Source organism: Primulina tabacum, chromosome 9, assembly GCF_025594145.1.
Source record: "Primulina tabacum isolate GXHZ01 chromosome 9, ASM2559414v2, whole genome shotgun sequence".
Taxonomy (NCBI): Eukaryota; Viridiplantae; Streptophyta; class Magnoliopsida; order Lamiales; family Gesneriaceae; genus Primulina; species Primulina tabacum.
In genome coordinates this window covers 3,459,125-3,471,262 of record NC_134558.1, presented here as the reverse complement: position 1 = coordinate 3,471,262, position 12,138 = coordinate 3,459,125, and the positions used below count along the sequence as shown (strand labels likewise).

The following is a 12,138-nucleotide window of genomic DNA, read 5'->3' as shown; positions in this document are numbered from 1 at the left end:
CGAAAGGCGAAGTGTTCAAAAAAGATCATTTAGCTTTAATCATGTCAAGTTTATTGTTTTAATATATCATCTCATGTATTTCATTCTTTTTGCATGTGAATGTGATGTAAACATATCATTCCCCTAAAAATGATTTTATAAAAATGAAAGTATTATTTTGGGACAAGAAAATGAAAACAAATGAGTTAAGAGAAAAAAGAGAAGAAAACAGATTTTTATTAGATCCTTCAGCACATATGTACAAACTTTTATTTAACCAAATAATACACAACATAAATACAAACTATATATCTTGATTTTTATTTCCTTATACACCAGGAACAGAAACAAATCTTAGTAAGAATGTCGAGGAAAGAAGAAAAACTCATTGTGTATGGGAGCTTCATGTCTCTTCTGCATAATAGTGCACCATAAGAAGACTCCCATAAATGTCAATTTTCACCTAAACATCTTCCTGGTGGCGAGCCACCTGTGCAGGGGTGGCCTGTGAATTGATTGTTGGTGCAGCTGAGGCTACAAAAAGGCCGCCTCTGTTCTGTGACGACTGAACCACAATAGCGAACCGGGTTGCTGCCAGTGCAGCAGCCTCCTGTTTCAAGAAACTCAAAATATGAAGGCATGTAACTTGAAATCTTTGACGCTCATTAGCGATGGTTTTTAGATCCAAAAGAGTTGAATAGCATATGCAGAAGAATGGAAGACGAGGTGTAAAAAGGTTAAAACGAAATTTACCTGTGTTTGCCTCCGATGCTGCAAAATGCTGATGATCCAGAGTACAACATAGAATGGCAACAGAAAGCCAATGATTTGTGTCATGAAAAGCTGCATTTAAGAGAGTTGAGCACAAATCACAGTCTCAAAATTATGATAGGTCAATACAAGACCGTGACGGATTTGATGGAACTGTTGATACGCACCTTTCGTGAGCTAGACATTTTGGGAAAAAAAGAATAAAGTTAATTTTATCAAAGACAGAGGTTATTACGAGTTCAAAACCTGGGGTGCGCAATCCCCTTAATATTTCACTATGTTGGTCTGAGATGCTTATTTTTGGACCTTCGCCATCCAGTAACCGACCAATATACATGTGCCTATCTTGAATTTTAATTCCAGGCACATATCCCCTAGTATAAGCAAGGGTGCATATTCAAACATAAAAATTAAAAATAGCATTGAATCACCTCCTATAATCAACTCGAGGTTTTGGACAAAATGGTTGCCAACAATTTTGAGGGGTATTGTGATCTGATATCAATTGCGCATAATACAATGATTTTTGAGCTATAGCATCACAATGTAATCATATAAATAGTTCCTACACACTCACGGTTATAGAAGTCAATGCATCGTCGTCTCCATTCCCATCACTACCATCATCCGTGATTGATATTCCATGCCTCAGTACCAGAAGAGACAATAGCTGCAAATCAGAATACCAATAATTTTACTTCATATGGCCCTCAGATTTTAGATCAATATGGTTCAAGAAACTTCCATTTTTTTTTTTGTTTTTTATTTGATGAGTACTCAAAAAATAGTTGAATTCTCTGTTGAGCATTCAAACTTTAATACGCGAAACTTTTCAAAGACTTACGATTGTAGCAGCTGAACGGTAAAACGGAACACCACTGCTATGTGTGCCATTATAATCAGCATATTCAGTTTGGAACAACTGACGCTCAGCATCGGTAAGTGTCAAAATACGAGGATCATGCATTTCAAATGGTGTGCCAGAAATTTGCCAAACTCCCCTAAAAAAATACAGAATTTAACTGAATTCACAGTTAAAAATAAAAATTTTAACAAGCAAATATGAAACTTACCCAATATCAATAGTGGTTTCCTCATGTGGAGGTCGTGGAGGGACAGTATAACCAGGTTGATAAGGCTGAACATAAAACAATATGTCAAGAATAACATCAAAAGAATACACAAAATATCAGTTCACTAAAATTTTGCTCAATTACACTTATTTCCAATAAAAAAAAATTCAATTTCAACAACCGTCGGCTATCTAGCAACAGATTATCAGTTGGTTTTAATTCTCCAGAAATGATAATAGGCAAGGATGTATACATCAAGAGCATATGCAGCTAAAACCTAAACCAGACATGTGTGTGTATCTTATACATCTACAGGAATCTACATTTTCTCTTCTGGTAACAGGCAAAATATTTTTTCATCCCGACAATAAAAAATTGTTCCAGTTTTCCAAATCCAAAGTTATTATAAAAACTCCTTCCGAACAATATGTTGTTGCAAATTTAATTCCTCTCTGGAGGTTCTGTAATCGAAAAATTTATTAACAAGATACCACTACCAAATGACTTGTTTTTGCTGTAAAGTATAATGGTATCAACCACTAGTCACAACTGGTAGATTCCACCTACAAAACCATGAGTAAATGATTATTGTTCAAATTTCATATTTTTATCATGGTGACACGTAGCCTGTCACACAAAAATAGGCATAATTTTACTCCCCAACAATTCCCATCCCCAGTGTGAGCTTGACTCCATTAATAATCATAGGATCGATCACTAACAAAAGCTATATTTCCTAGTAACGAAGCAACTAAAAGCTTTTAAAACCATACAACAGACCCAGCAACATATTCAATCTCTAATATCAAAGACAAAATCACATATTACAGTAGAGATATCGTTGCTGCCAAATAATTGTAGGACAATCAAAGTACTCGAATACCTCAAGTGTATCCTCGTGAGGGAAGATATGATATTTAGAAACCAACATAATACTTCAAAAATTGAAGTTTGTACAAGCATGCCACTAAATTCACATCATTAGTCTTCGCCAGCATTCGTAAAAGATTAAAGAAACAACTTACAAAGGCATACGGAGCCATAACTAACCTGATGACAGATCTCACAAATAATGTCACCCTTCTCATTGCACCAGTGCTGAACACATTTTCTGTGAGCATACTGCAAAATCATGGGTCTCAATTATTTATCAACTCGAACAATCAAAATGCACAATATCAAGCAACAAGTATATATGATAGTCTATGTTGCATGGATACGGGTACGAGTATCGTATCGAATACGATACGGATACGGCGACACGTCAAATTTTGAAAATATTAGACACGATACGGCTAGGATACGACAATTATTAAAATATATATAAATATTATATATATTTATATTTATATAAATTTAGTATTGAAAAGTAAAAATTATAGAAATGGAATGAAAGAGACGGACAAATGTATTTATGGATTTAAAAGCCCATCCAAATTTATTTTAAATTATTTTTCTTTAGTCCCTAGAAATTTTAATTTTTTTTAATTAACCCCTAAAACTTTTAAATATTTGCAATTTTGCCCAAACGTATCCGAAAAACGTATCCATGCCGTATCCATGACGTGTCCTCGCCGTGTCCAAAACGTATCCGGCTGGTCAACCCTAAACAAAGTCAACGATACGGATTTTGTGGTATCCGACACGCGTATCCGTGTGTCGTATCCGTATCCGTGTCGTATCCTTATCCGTATCCGATACTTCAAAAAAATTTTTTTTTAAGGTATCCGTGCTACATAGATGATAGTTAACCAACTTAAACTAAAAGTGATGATACCAAATTTTCCCTGAGTCCGTCTGGTGAGCTTGAGCTTCAGATCAGCAATGTTTGAACCGGAGCGGATGGAACACTACCGGTCTATGCGAACTAGTAGATATTGGAAGGTGCCGAGAATTTTTCCGGCATAATCACTCTAACGTTTTGATCAGATTTTTTGTTTAGGAATAAAGAAATGGGAAGATGCGATATGTGGAATAGTGATGAAGGAAGTTCATGTCCCCTTCACCATGAAGTATACATGGGTATTTATAGTGGTTGAGAAGACTTCTTACCATACTGTGCCGAAGTTTATTTTAGGTAAATTTCCCTATAACATTAAACTCTTCTCCAATCACTGAAAGTTCGGGCCGGATTTCTTGTCACATCTAATCATACGGCGAGATTCTAGCGTATTTAAAGATCATTCACGCTTTTGACATTTGACAAAGTTCCTAGGATAGAAACAGGACACCTGGGCCTAAGATTCATGTCACAAGCATCTGTGCTTGACAGAACCCTGGTGGCCGAGCCCTGGGTAGAGCTCCTAGGCCGAGCGGCAGAGCCCTGCCCCAGGGCTCGGCAAACAGTGGTTCGGCCGAGCACCAGGGCTCGGCCGAGGGCTCAGCCACCGTGGTTCAGCCGAGCACCAGGGCTCGGCCGAGCTCTGTCCATCACTTGGCTGAGCACCATGGCTCGGCCATCAGGGGATCGACCGAGCACCAAGCTCGGCCGAGGTGCTCAAGAATAACGGCTGAGCTCGTCTAGAGATGATATCGCATTCGGATGAGTCGCGCTCGACGGGTTACGTTTAAGGTCCTCGGAAAGCAATAGAACTCGAGCACGGTTGAATATTGGGGCATCAGTAGTAACCTCCCTCTGTGGTCTAAAAGAAGTATTGAATTTTAGACCAGTGAATCGCTATGATAGAGCCTTAAGCCCTCGAGTTCAACATTGGTTGCGGGAAGATCCAAACCGTTTAAGTTGTTTGTAAGATTTTGGCCGGCTAGGATCAAACGGTGGTACGGATCCCAAGGCCTTTGAACAAGCATGATCCTAGTCGTCTATTCTTGATTTAATCGGACGGCTCTCCTTCGTCTGACCCTCTTATAAATACGGCCTTCCCTTCATGCTCAAAATCCCACAATTCTCTCAATTTCTCTCCCGAGTTACAAAGCGTCTCCCGTCCCTTCGACGTTCTCGGTTCGGCCAACTGTCCTGAGTTCGATAACCTCTCGCTCCCAACTCTGTTCTTCTTGACCACTTTAGTAAGTTCTTCTTCCCGTGTTAATTGCAATACTTCGGTTAAGGAATGGATGAAGCTATAGGCACTTCTTCCCCCTCCCCTTCGAAGACTTCGGCGGAGCTTCCCTTGTACGAAATTAAGGCTTCGGTCCTAGGGTATGATGATTTCTCTAGGATTAGAGAGTTATCGGGATTGTCTTCGAAAATCGATATTCGAATTCCTGAGATTACAGATAGGGCTCATCTCCCTCTTAACGGATATTACACATTTTACCTGGACCAACTAGAGATGGGTCTTCGGTTTCCCATCCCCAGAATAGTTCAGTGCCTTTCTGATCACTATCTTATATGCCCAGCCAACTAGCTCCCAATTCCTTTAGCACGCTTCTGGCCTTAGGGGTATTGCTTAGGTATTTCGATATACCCCTCTCCGTAGCCCTCTTAGATTGTTTCGTGCAGATCAAGAGAAAAGAAGTAGGTCGATTTTACCTATCACCCCGACCCGAGTGTGATTTTCTGGGCGGAAACCCTTCATCTCACAAGGGTTGGATGAACCGATATTTTTATGTGGAGTCTGAGCTTCTTCCTTGGCACTGCGATATGGCTTGAGCTGACCAATTAACCCTTAGAACTCCACATGCGCCTAGGCGTGCCATCAATCTGACCCGCTTCCTTGCTAGTACTTCGGAGAGGTGTTTTGATGTCATTTTAACTTTAGGTTTTGCAAGAAAGGAGTCGAAGTGAAGAGGGACATAAGTATATTTTCCCTAGCCTTTCCACTTTCCTACTAAAAACCAATATTGTGCTGACTCGATGCTTCTTTTGCTTCTTCTGTCTCTCCTCTTTTTTTTTTTTTTTCAGACGAACGAATTATGAAATCTGAAATGCTTCAAAACATGAAAAGGAGGAAACGTAAGATCGGAACCTCTTCGAAGTCCTCTACTGCGGAGGCCAAAGAGAAACAGAAGAAATTGCCTATGGAGTCTGAGGGGCAGCCCATGAAAAAGACCCTCAAGGTTACTGCTTCGTTTCCGTTCCCCAGGGGCTCTGGTAAGGGGACTCGAGGTTCTTCCGCTGTTCCCGATAACCGCGATTTCGATGAGGTCGAGCTGGAGGCATCGGTCGAACACGGGACCTCTTTCATAGCCCATCCTTCCGGACCAGAAGCTCTAAGTTTTGTTCGGCATTTAGTGTCCTCGGATGCTCGCCATCGTGAAGACCGCTACCGACCTTCAAGCCATAGAGGCTATGTCCCTTAATTTCATGCAGGTAATTAGTTTTTGTCTCTTTTGTATCAATAATTCTTCTTTAACGAACTTATAAATGCCCTTCGCAGGCTCTTGTTTGGGGAGGGGAGGTCACAGATCGAATTTGCGGAGCTTGGGAGACGGCTAGTTCTTCCCAAAAGTCCCTGAATGACGTCCTCAGCCGACACGGAGAACTTATGAAGCGAATGGAGGATAACCATACTAAAAGTGAAACAGAGAAAGCGTCTTTCCTAGCCGAGCTCGAAGCCGCCCGAGCTCAAGTGCAGATCTTTGAGGACAAGGCCGCTTGGGAAGAGCAGAGAGCACTTCATCTTGAGGAACAACTGCGCCAGAAGGAGCATGAAGCCGAGGCTATGTGGCTTCAGAAAAAAGAGGAGTTCATCCACTCTTCGGAATTTGATTCGCTGTGTTCAGATAAAACCACCTCTTACTTCGAGCATGGATTTAATGGGAGCATTGCTCAAGTACGAGCCAATGGGTATTCTGAAGCCGAACACCATTTTTCCTTCCTTGATGTGGTTAAGGCCCTAGAAGATATGCCAGAGGATGAAGAGATGGGTGATGGAGAGTGAAGGCTCGGACACCCGAGGGAAAGTGAAGGAGCCCGCTAGGCAGACTTTTGGCCTTTTATTTCTTTGTTTTAGGTTCCTTTTGCTCAATACACTTGTACTACTCATGTTTCTGTTTCGGGTGTTTTTTCCGTCATGTTTCCCTTTACTTTATCATTGGCCAGTGTTTTGAACCTATGCCTTTAAATTTTATCTAAGTGACTAAACAAGTGTTATGCTCAAAAGATAGGACGTCCAACTTTCACCAGGAGAAATGCATCTTCCGAATTATAAACTCATTACCATAGGAAGATTGATTAAGTGGGTGACCGAGCTCAGTGAATACGATATCAAGTTCGAGCCCAGAACTGCTATTAAAGCCCAAGCTTTAGCCGACTTTCTGGCGGAGACTGTTCAAGTATCGGAGGAAGAACAATGGAAGATCTTCGTAGATGGTTCTTCTTGTCGAACAGGAAGTGGGGTCGGAATCGTGATGATATCTCCTTGGGGAGAAGAGACCAAGGTGGCGGTGAGGCTGAACTTCCGGGCCTCCAATAACGAGGCCGAGTACGAAGCACTTTTGGTCGGGCTAAAGGCTGCCCGAAGCATGGATGTTACTCAGGCCGTCCTCTATTCTTATTCTCAATTGATAATACAGCAAAGTAAGAGTAAGTTCGAAGTGAAAAATGAGAAAATGGTCAGATACGCCCAAGCTATTGAGAAAGCTAAGGAGGACTTCTCAGAGTTAATCATGAAACAAATCTCTCGAACTGAGAATGAAGCGGTAGATAGGTTGGCTAAGATGGCCAGTTCTCTGGATCAGCCCACGGAACCAGAGCTAGTCGGACAAGAGCTTGTCTCGCAAATTGATCATCTTCAAGCTGAGAAAGTAGATATGTTGGAAGAAGACTGGAGATATGAGGTTCAGCAATATTTATGTCATGGGAAAGTCCCGGCTGAACCAAAAAACGCTCGAGAAGTCAAGAGGAGAGCACTCTGTTTCTCACTCTTGGATGGGATACTGTATAAGAGGTCTTTTTCTAGACCTCTCTTGAAATGCTTGGGCCCAGAAGAAGCTGACTACGTCCTTCGAGAAATCCACGAAGGATGTTGTGGTAATCACCTAGGGAGTATAGCTTTGGCTCGGAAGGCTTTGATGGCAGGCTTCTTCTGGCCAACCATGATAAAAGATGCGCTAATAATGGTGAGGTCCTGTTATAATTGTCAAAAGCATGCTAATTTACAATGGCAACCAGCCGAATTTATGAGATCAGTTGTTTCCCCTTGCCCTTTCAATCAGTGGGGCATAGATATTGTGGGACCATTTCCCATAAGCACAGGTCAAAGGAAATTCTTATTGGTAGCCGTCGACTATTTCTCTAAGTGGGCGGAAGCTGAACCGTTGGCCAAAATCACTGAAGGAGAGGTCTTAAAATTCTTATGGAAGAACCTAGTATGTCGGTTCGGGATACCAAGGAGACTTGTGTCCGACAATGGAAGACAGTTTTGTGGCTCTAAAATCCGGGAATGGTGTAGAGAGATGAAGATAGAGCAGATATTCACGTCTGTGGCTTATTCCCAGAGCAACGGACAAGTCGAGGTCACTAATACATCCATTGTGCACGCTCTTAAAGCACGTCTTAACTCTGCAAGAGGGAAATGGGTCGATGAATTACCTAGCGTATTGTGGGCTTACCGAACCACAGCTCGGACAGGAACTGGAGAAACACCGTATAACCTAGTATATGGGACTGAGGCTGTCTTGCCAGCGGAAATTGGACAAGAAAGTGCTCGGGTAACAGGGTATGGACCAAATAATGATGAATTGAGGGCCATGGATTTGGACCTAATAGAGGAAAAGAGAAATTGAGCAGCTGTTCGGATGGCCGCCTATCAGAAGAGGATGGCCCGAGCATATAACAGGAGGGTGCGACCCCGATCGTTCGAAACAGGAGATCTGGTCATGAAGAAAATCCAATTTCAGGAAGAAAGAGGGAAGTTAGATCCGAAGTACGAAGGACCTTACAAAGTTATTGGAAAAGCATGAATTGCAGCATACTACCTAGAGGATGCTGAGGGGAAGAAGACCAAACGCCCGTGGAACGTCCAACACTTGAAAAGATATTATGCTTAACCATAGTCTCGATGAATCCTGTTAGTTTTATTTTTAATTGTGTCTTTATTTTAAAAACTATGATGAATAAGATTTAACGTTGATGGCACGCCTAGGCGCAGGTGGAGTTCTAAGGGTTAATTGGTCAGCCCTAAGCCATATCGCAGTGCCAAGGAAGAAGCTCAGACTCCGCATAAAAATATCGGTTCATCCAACCCTTGTGAGATGAAGGGTTTTCGCCCAGAAAATCACACTCGGGTCGGGGTGATAGGTAAAATCGACCTACTTCTTTTCTCTTGATCTGCACGAAACGATCTAAGAGGGCTACGAAGAGGGGTATATCGAAATACCTAAGCAATACCCCTAAGGCCAGAAGCGTGCTAAAGAAATTGAGAGCTAGTTGGCTGGGCATATAAGATAGTGATCACAAAGTCATTGAACTATTCTGGGGATGGGAAACCGAAGACCCATCTCTAGTTGGTCCAGGTAAAATGTGTAATATCCGTTAGGAGGGAGATGAGCCCTATCTGTAATCTCAGGAATTCGAATATCGATTTCCGAAGACAATCCCGATAACTCTCTAATCCTAGAGAAATCATCATACCCTAGGACCGAAGCCTTAATTTCGTACAAGGGAAGCTCCGCCGAAGTCTTCGAAGGGGAGGGGGAAGAAGTGCCTATAGCTTCATCCATTCCTTAACCGAAGTATTGCAATTAACATGGGAAGAAGAACTTACAAAAGTGGTCAAGAAAAACAGAGTTGGGAGCGAGAGGTTATCGAACTCAGGACAGTTGGCCGAACCGAGAACGTCGAAGGGACGGGAGACGCTTTGTAACTTGGGAGAGAAAATGAGAGAATTGTGGGATTTTGAGCATGAAGGGAAGGCCGTATTTATAAGAGGGTCAGACGAAGGAGAGCCGTCAGATTAAATCAAGAATAGACGACTAGGATCATGCCTGTTCAAAGGCCTCGGGATCCGTACCACCGTTTGATCCTAGCCGACCAAAATCTTACAAACAACTTAAACGGTCTGGATCTTCCCGCAACCAATGTTGAACTCGAAGGCTTAAGGCTCTATCATAGCGATTCACTGGTCTAAAATTCAATACTTCTTTTAGACCACAGAGGGGGTTACTACTGATGCCCCTAATATTCAACCGTGCTCGAGTTCTATTTCTTCCCGAGGACCTTAAATGTAATCCGTCGAGCACGACTCGTCCGAATGCGATATCATCTCTAGACGAGCTCAGCCGTTATTCTTGAGCACCTCGGCCGAGCTTGGTGCTCGGCCGAACCCCTGATGGCCGAGCCATGGTGCTCGGCCAAGTTACCCCCAATATTCAACCGTGCTCGAGTTCTATTTCTTCCCGAGGATCTTAAACGTAACCCGTCGAGCACGACTCGTCCGAATGCGATATCATCTCTAGACGAGCTCAGCCGTTATTCTTGAGCACCTAGCCGAGCACCATGCTCGGCCGAACTCTTGATGGCCGAGCCACGACAGAGCTCGGCCGAGCCCTGGTGCTCGGTCGAACCACTGTTGGCCGAGCCCTAGTGGCTGAGCCCTTGAGGAGCTCTACCCAGGGCTCGGCCACCAGGGTTCTGTCAAGCACAGATGCTTGTGACATGAATCTTAGGCCCAGGTGTCCTGTTTCTATCCTAGGAACTTTGTCAAATGTCAAAAGCGTGAATAATCTTTAAATACGCTAGAATCTCGCCGTATGATTAGATGTGACAAGAAATCCGGCCCGAACTTGCAGTGATTGGAGAAGAGTTTAATGTTATAGGAAAATTTACCTAAAATAGACTTCGGCACAGTATGGTAAGAAGTCTTCTCAACCACTATAAATACCCATGTATACTTCATGGTGAAGGGGACATGAACTTCCTTCAGCACTATTCCACATATCGCATCTGCCCATTTCTTTATTCCTAAACACAAAATCCGATCAAAACGTCAGAGTGATTACGCCGGAAAAATTCTCGGCACCTTCCAATATCTACTAGTTCGCATAGATCGGTAGTGTTCCATCCGCTCCGGTTCAAACATTGTTGATCTGAAGCTCAAGCTCACCAGACCGGACCCAGGGAAAATTTGGTATCATCAAAAAGAATGGTGCATCTCCATAAAACATTTACTTTAAGGCTTCCACGACAAGCACAGGGGCTCTCCAAATTGTTTAGATGATCTTCTTCCTGGCAAATACGACACTCCCCTATCCCTATTAGCGGAGCAAGTTCATCTGCTTCCTCATCATCCTCCACAAAAACCACCACCTCACTGTCTTCCGCCGCCACGGTAGATGATGAGGGCCCCATCATCTCCGGGTTTTTCTCTGTAGGCCTATAACCCACAGCCGGAGGAACCAGCGAATTAGACTCAACCACCCCACGTTTTGGCAACTGATCCACATTCACTACCAGGTGCTCGCCCATCTATACGTTTTGTTACACCACTATTACCTTAAACAAGAACACAAGAATTCCTGGACACAAAACACCAGCATAAATCCCCAATTCACAATCTTAAAATGAAAAAAAAAAAAAAAAAAAACCAGAACAATTCAATTTTATTTAATGTTTCGATCTTTGACCTGTACATTCGATGGTTTCTTCGAATTCACAATCTAACACATATACATTCCTTTAATTTCACAATGTTATGATCTTTTTGACCATTATATTCAAGATTCTTGGAACTAAAACAAAATCCCTTCAAGTTAAATGCGTCAATTTATGATTTTCAACAACATATCCTTCAAAAAGAAAACATCTTTTTCAATTATTCACACTTTACCACAATATTGTGGTTGCTCAAGGAAAGTAAATCCACTGATCACGCTGGATAAAGAAGCGAGATCAGAGTATTTAATTCAACTTGAAAGGCACAGAAAAACTCAATATCTAAACATGAAGAAATGAAACCAAAGAAAAAAAATTTAAGAACAATATGTACAGAAAGAAGAGAAGTACCTGAATGAAGTACAAAGAAATGGGAAAAAAATGGAAATGGATCGCGAATTTGTTGCCCAGCCAACGGAAATTTTAAGGTGAAACAAATGTGTAATGAAGATTTTTTTAAAAAATTGAAGCATTTGTTTCTCTATATCTCCATTCATATTGGATTATATTATTATTGCACACAATTTTGAGGAAATACTCCTTTAATTTCTTTAGTTTTTAGTCTAATGGATCGAATACTTACATCAACATTAACTCTATCCTACACATAAAGATGAATTGAGTTACAAATCCGGTCTCTTTTTATTTTATTTTATTTTATATCACACATATTTGAACAAATAAATAAAAGGTACTTGATTAAATGCATGGAATGCAACAAATTTGGTAAATTGTAATTTATTAATATTAATTAGGACAAAC

At 41.6% G+C, this 12,138-nt stretch overlaps 1 protein-coding gene across 4 annotated transcripts; it reads right to left on the bottom strand.

Annotated features, from left to right (window-relative positions):
• Positions 1-200: 200 nt before the first annotated feature.
• On the bottom strand, positions 201-11,882 carry LOC142556758 (uncharacterized). 4 transcript variants are annotated; one of them, XM_075668246.1, is made up of 8 exons: positions 11,728-11,882; positions 10,894-11,217; positions 2,874-2,945; positions 1,824-1,888; positions 1,595-1,751; positions 1,328-1,420; positions 733-822; positions 201-589 (listed from the first exon to the last, which is right to left on the bottom strand). In XM_075668246.1, the coding sequence occupies exons 2-8, from the start codon at positions 11,188-11,190 to the stop codon at positions 443-445; spliced, it is 921 nt and encodes a 306-aa protein (XP_075524361.1). In that variant the 5' UTR covers positions 11,191-11,217; positions 11,728-11,882; the 3' UTR covers positions 201-442. The 4 variants fall into 4 exon arrangements, with proteins under 4 accessions (XP_075524361.1, XP_075524358.1, XP_075524360.1 ...); XM_075668243.1 differs by having other exon boundaries at positions 10,894-11,240; positions 11,728-11,878; XM_075668245.1 differs by lacking the exon at positions 11,728-11,882 and adding an exon at positions 11,545-11,722 and having other exon boundaries at positions 10,894-11,240.
• Positions 11,883-12,138: the final 256 nt, after the last annotated feature.

Bases quoted from the DNA above. Each gene is read 5' to 3' on its own strand.
- LOC142556758 (XM_075668246.1), bottom strand. From the start codon at position 11,190: ATGGGCGAGCACCTGGTAGTGAATGTGGATCAGTTGCCAAAACGTGGG. The intron at 1,421-1,594 runs GTAAGTCTTTGA...TCTGATTTGCAG, and splicing joins ACCGTTCAGCTGCTACAATC to CTATTGTCTCTTCTGGTACT. The intron at 590-732 runs GTAAATTTCGTT...TTCTTGAAACAG, and splicing joins AGCATCGGAGGCAAACACAG to GAGGCTGCTGCACTGGCAGC.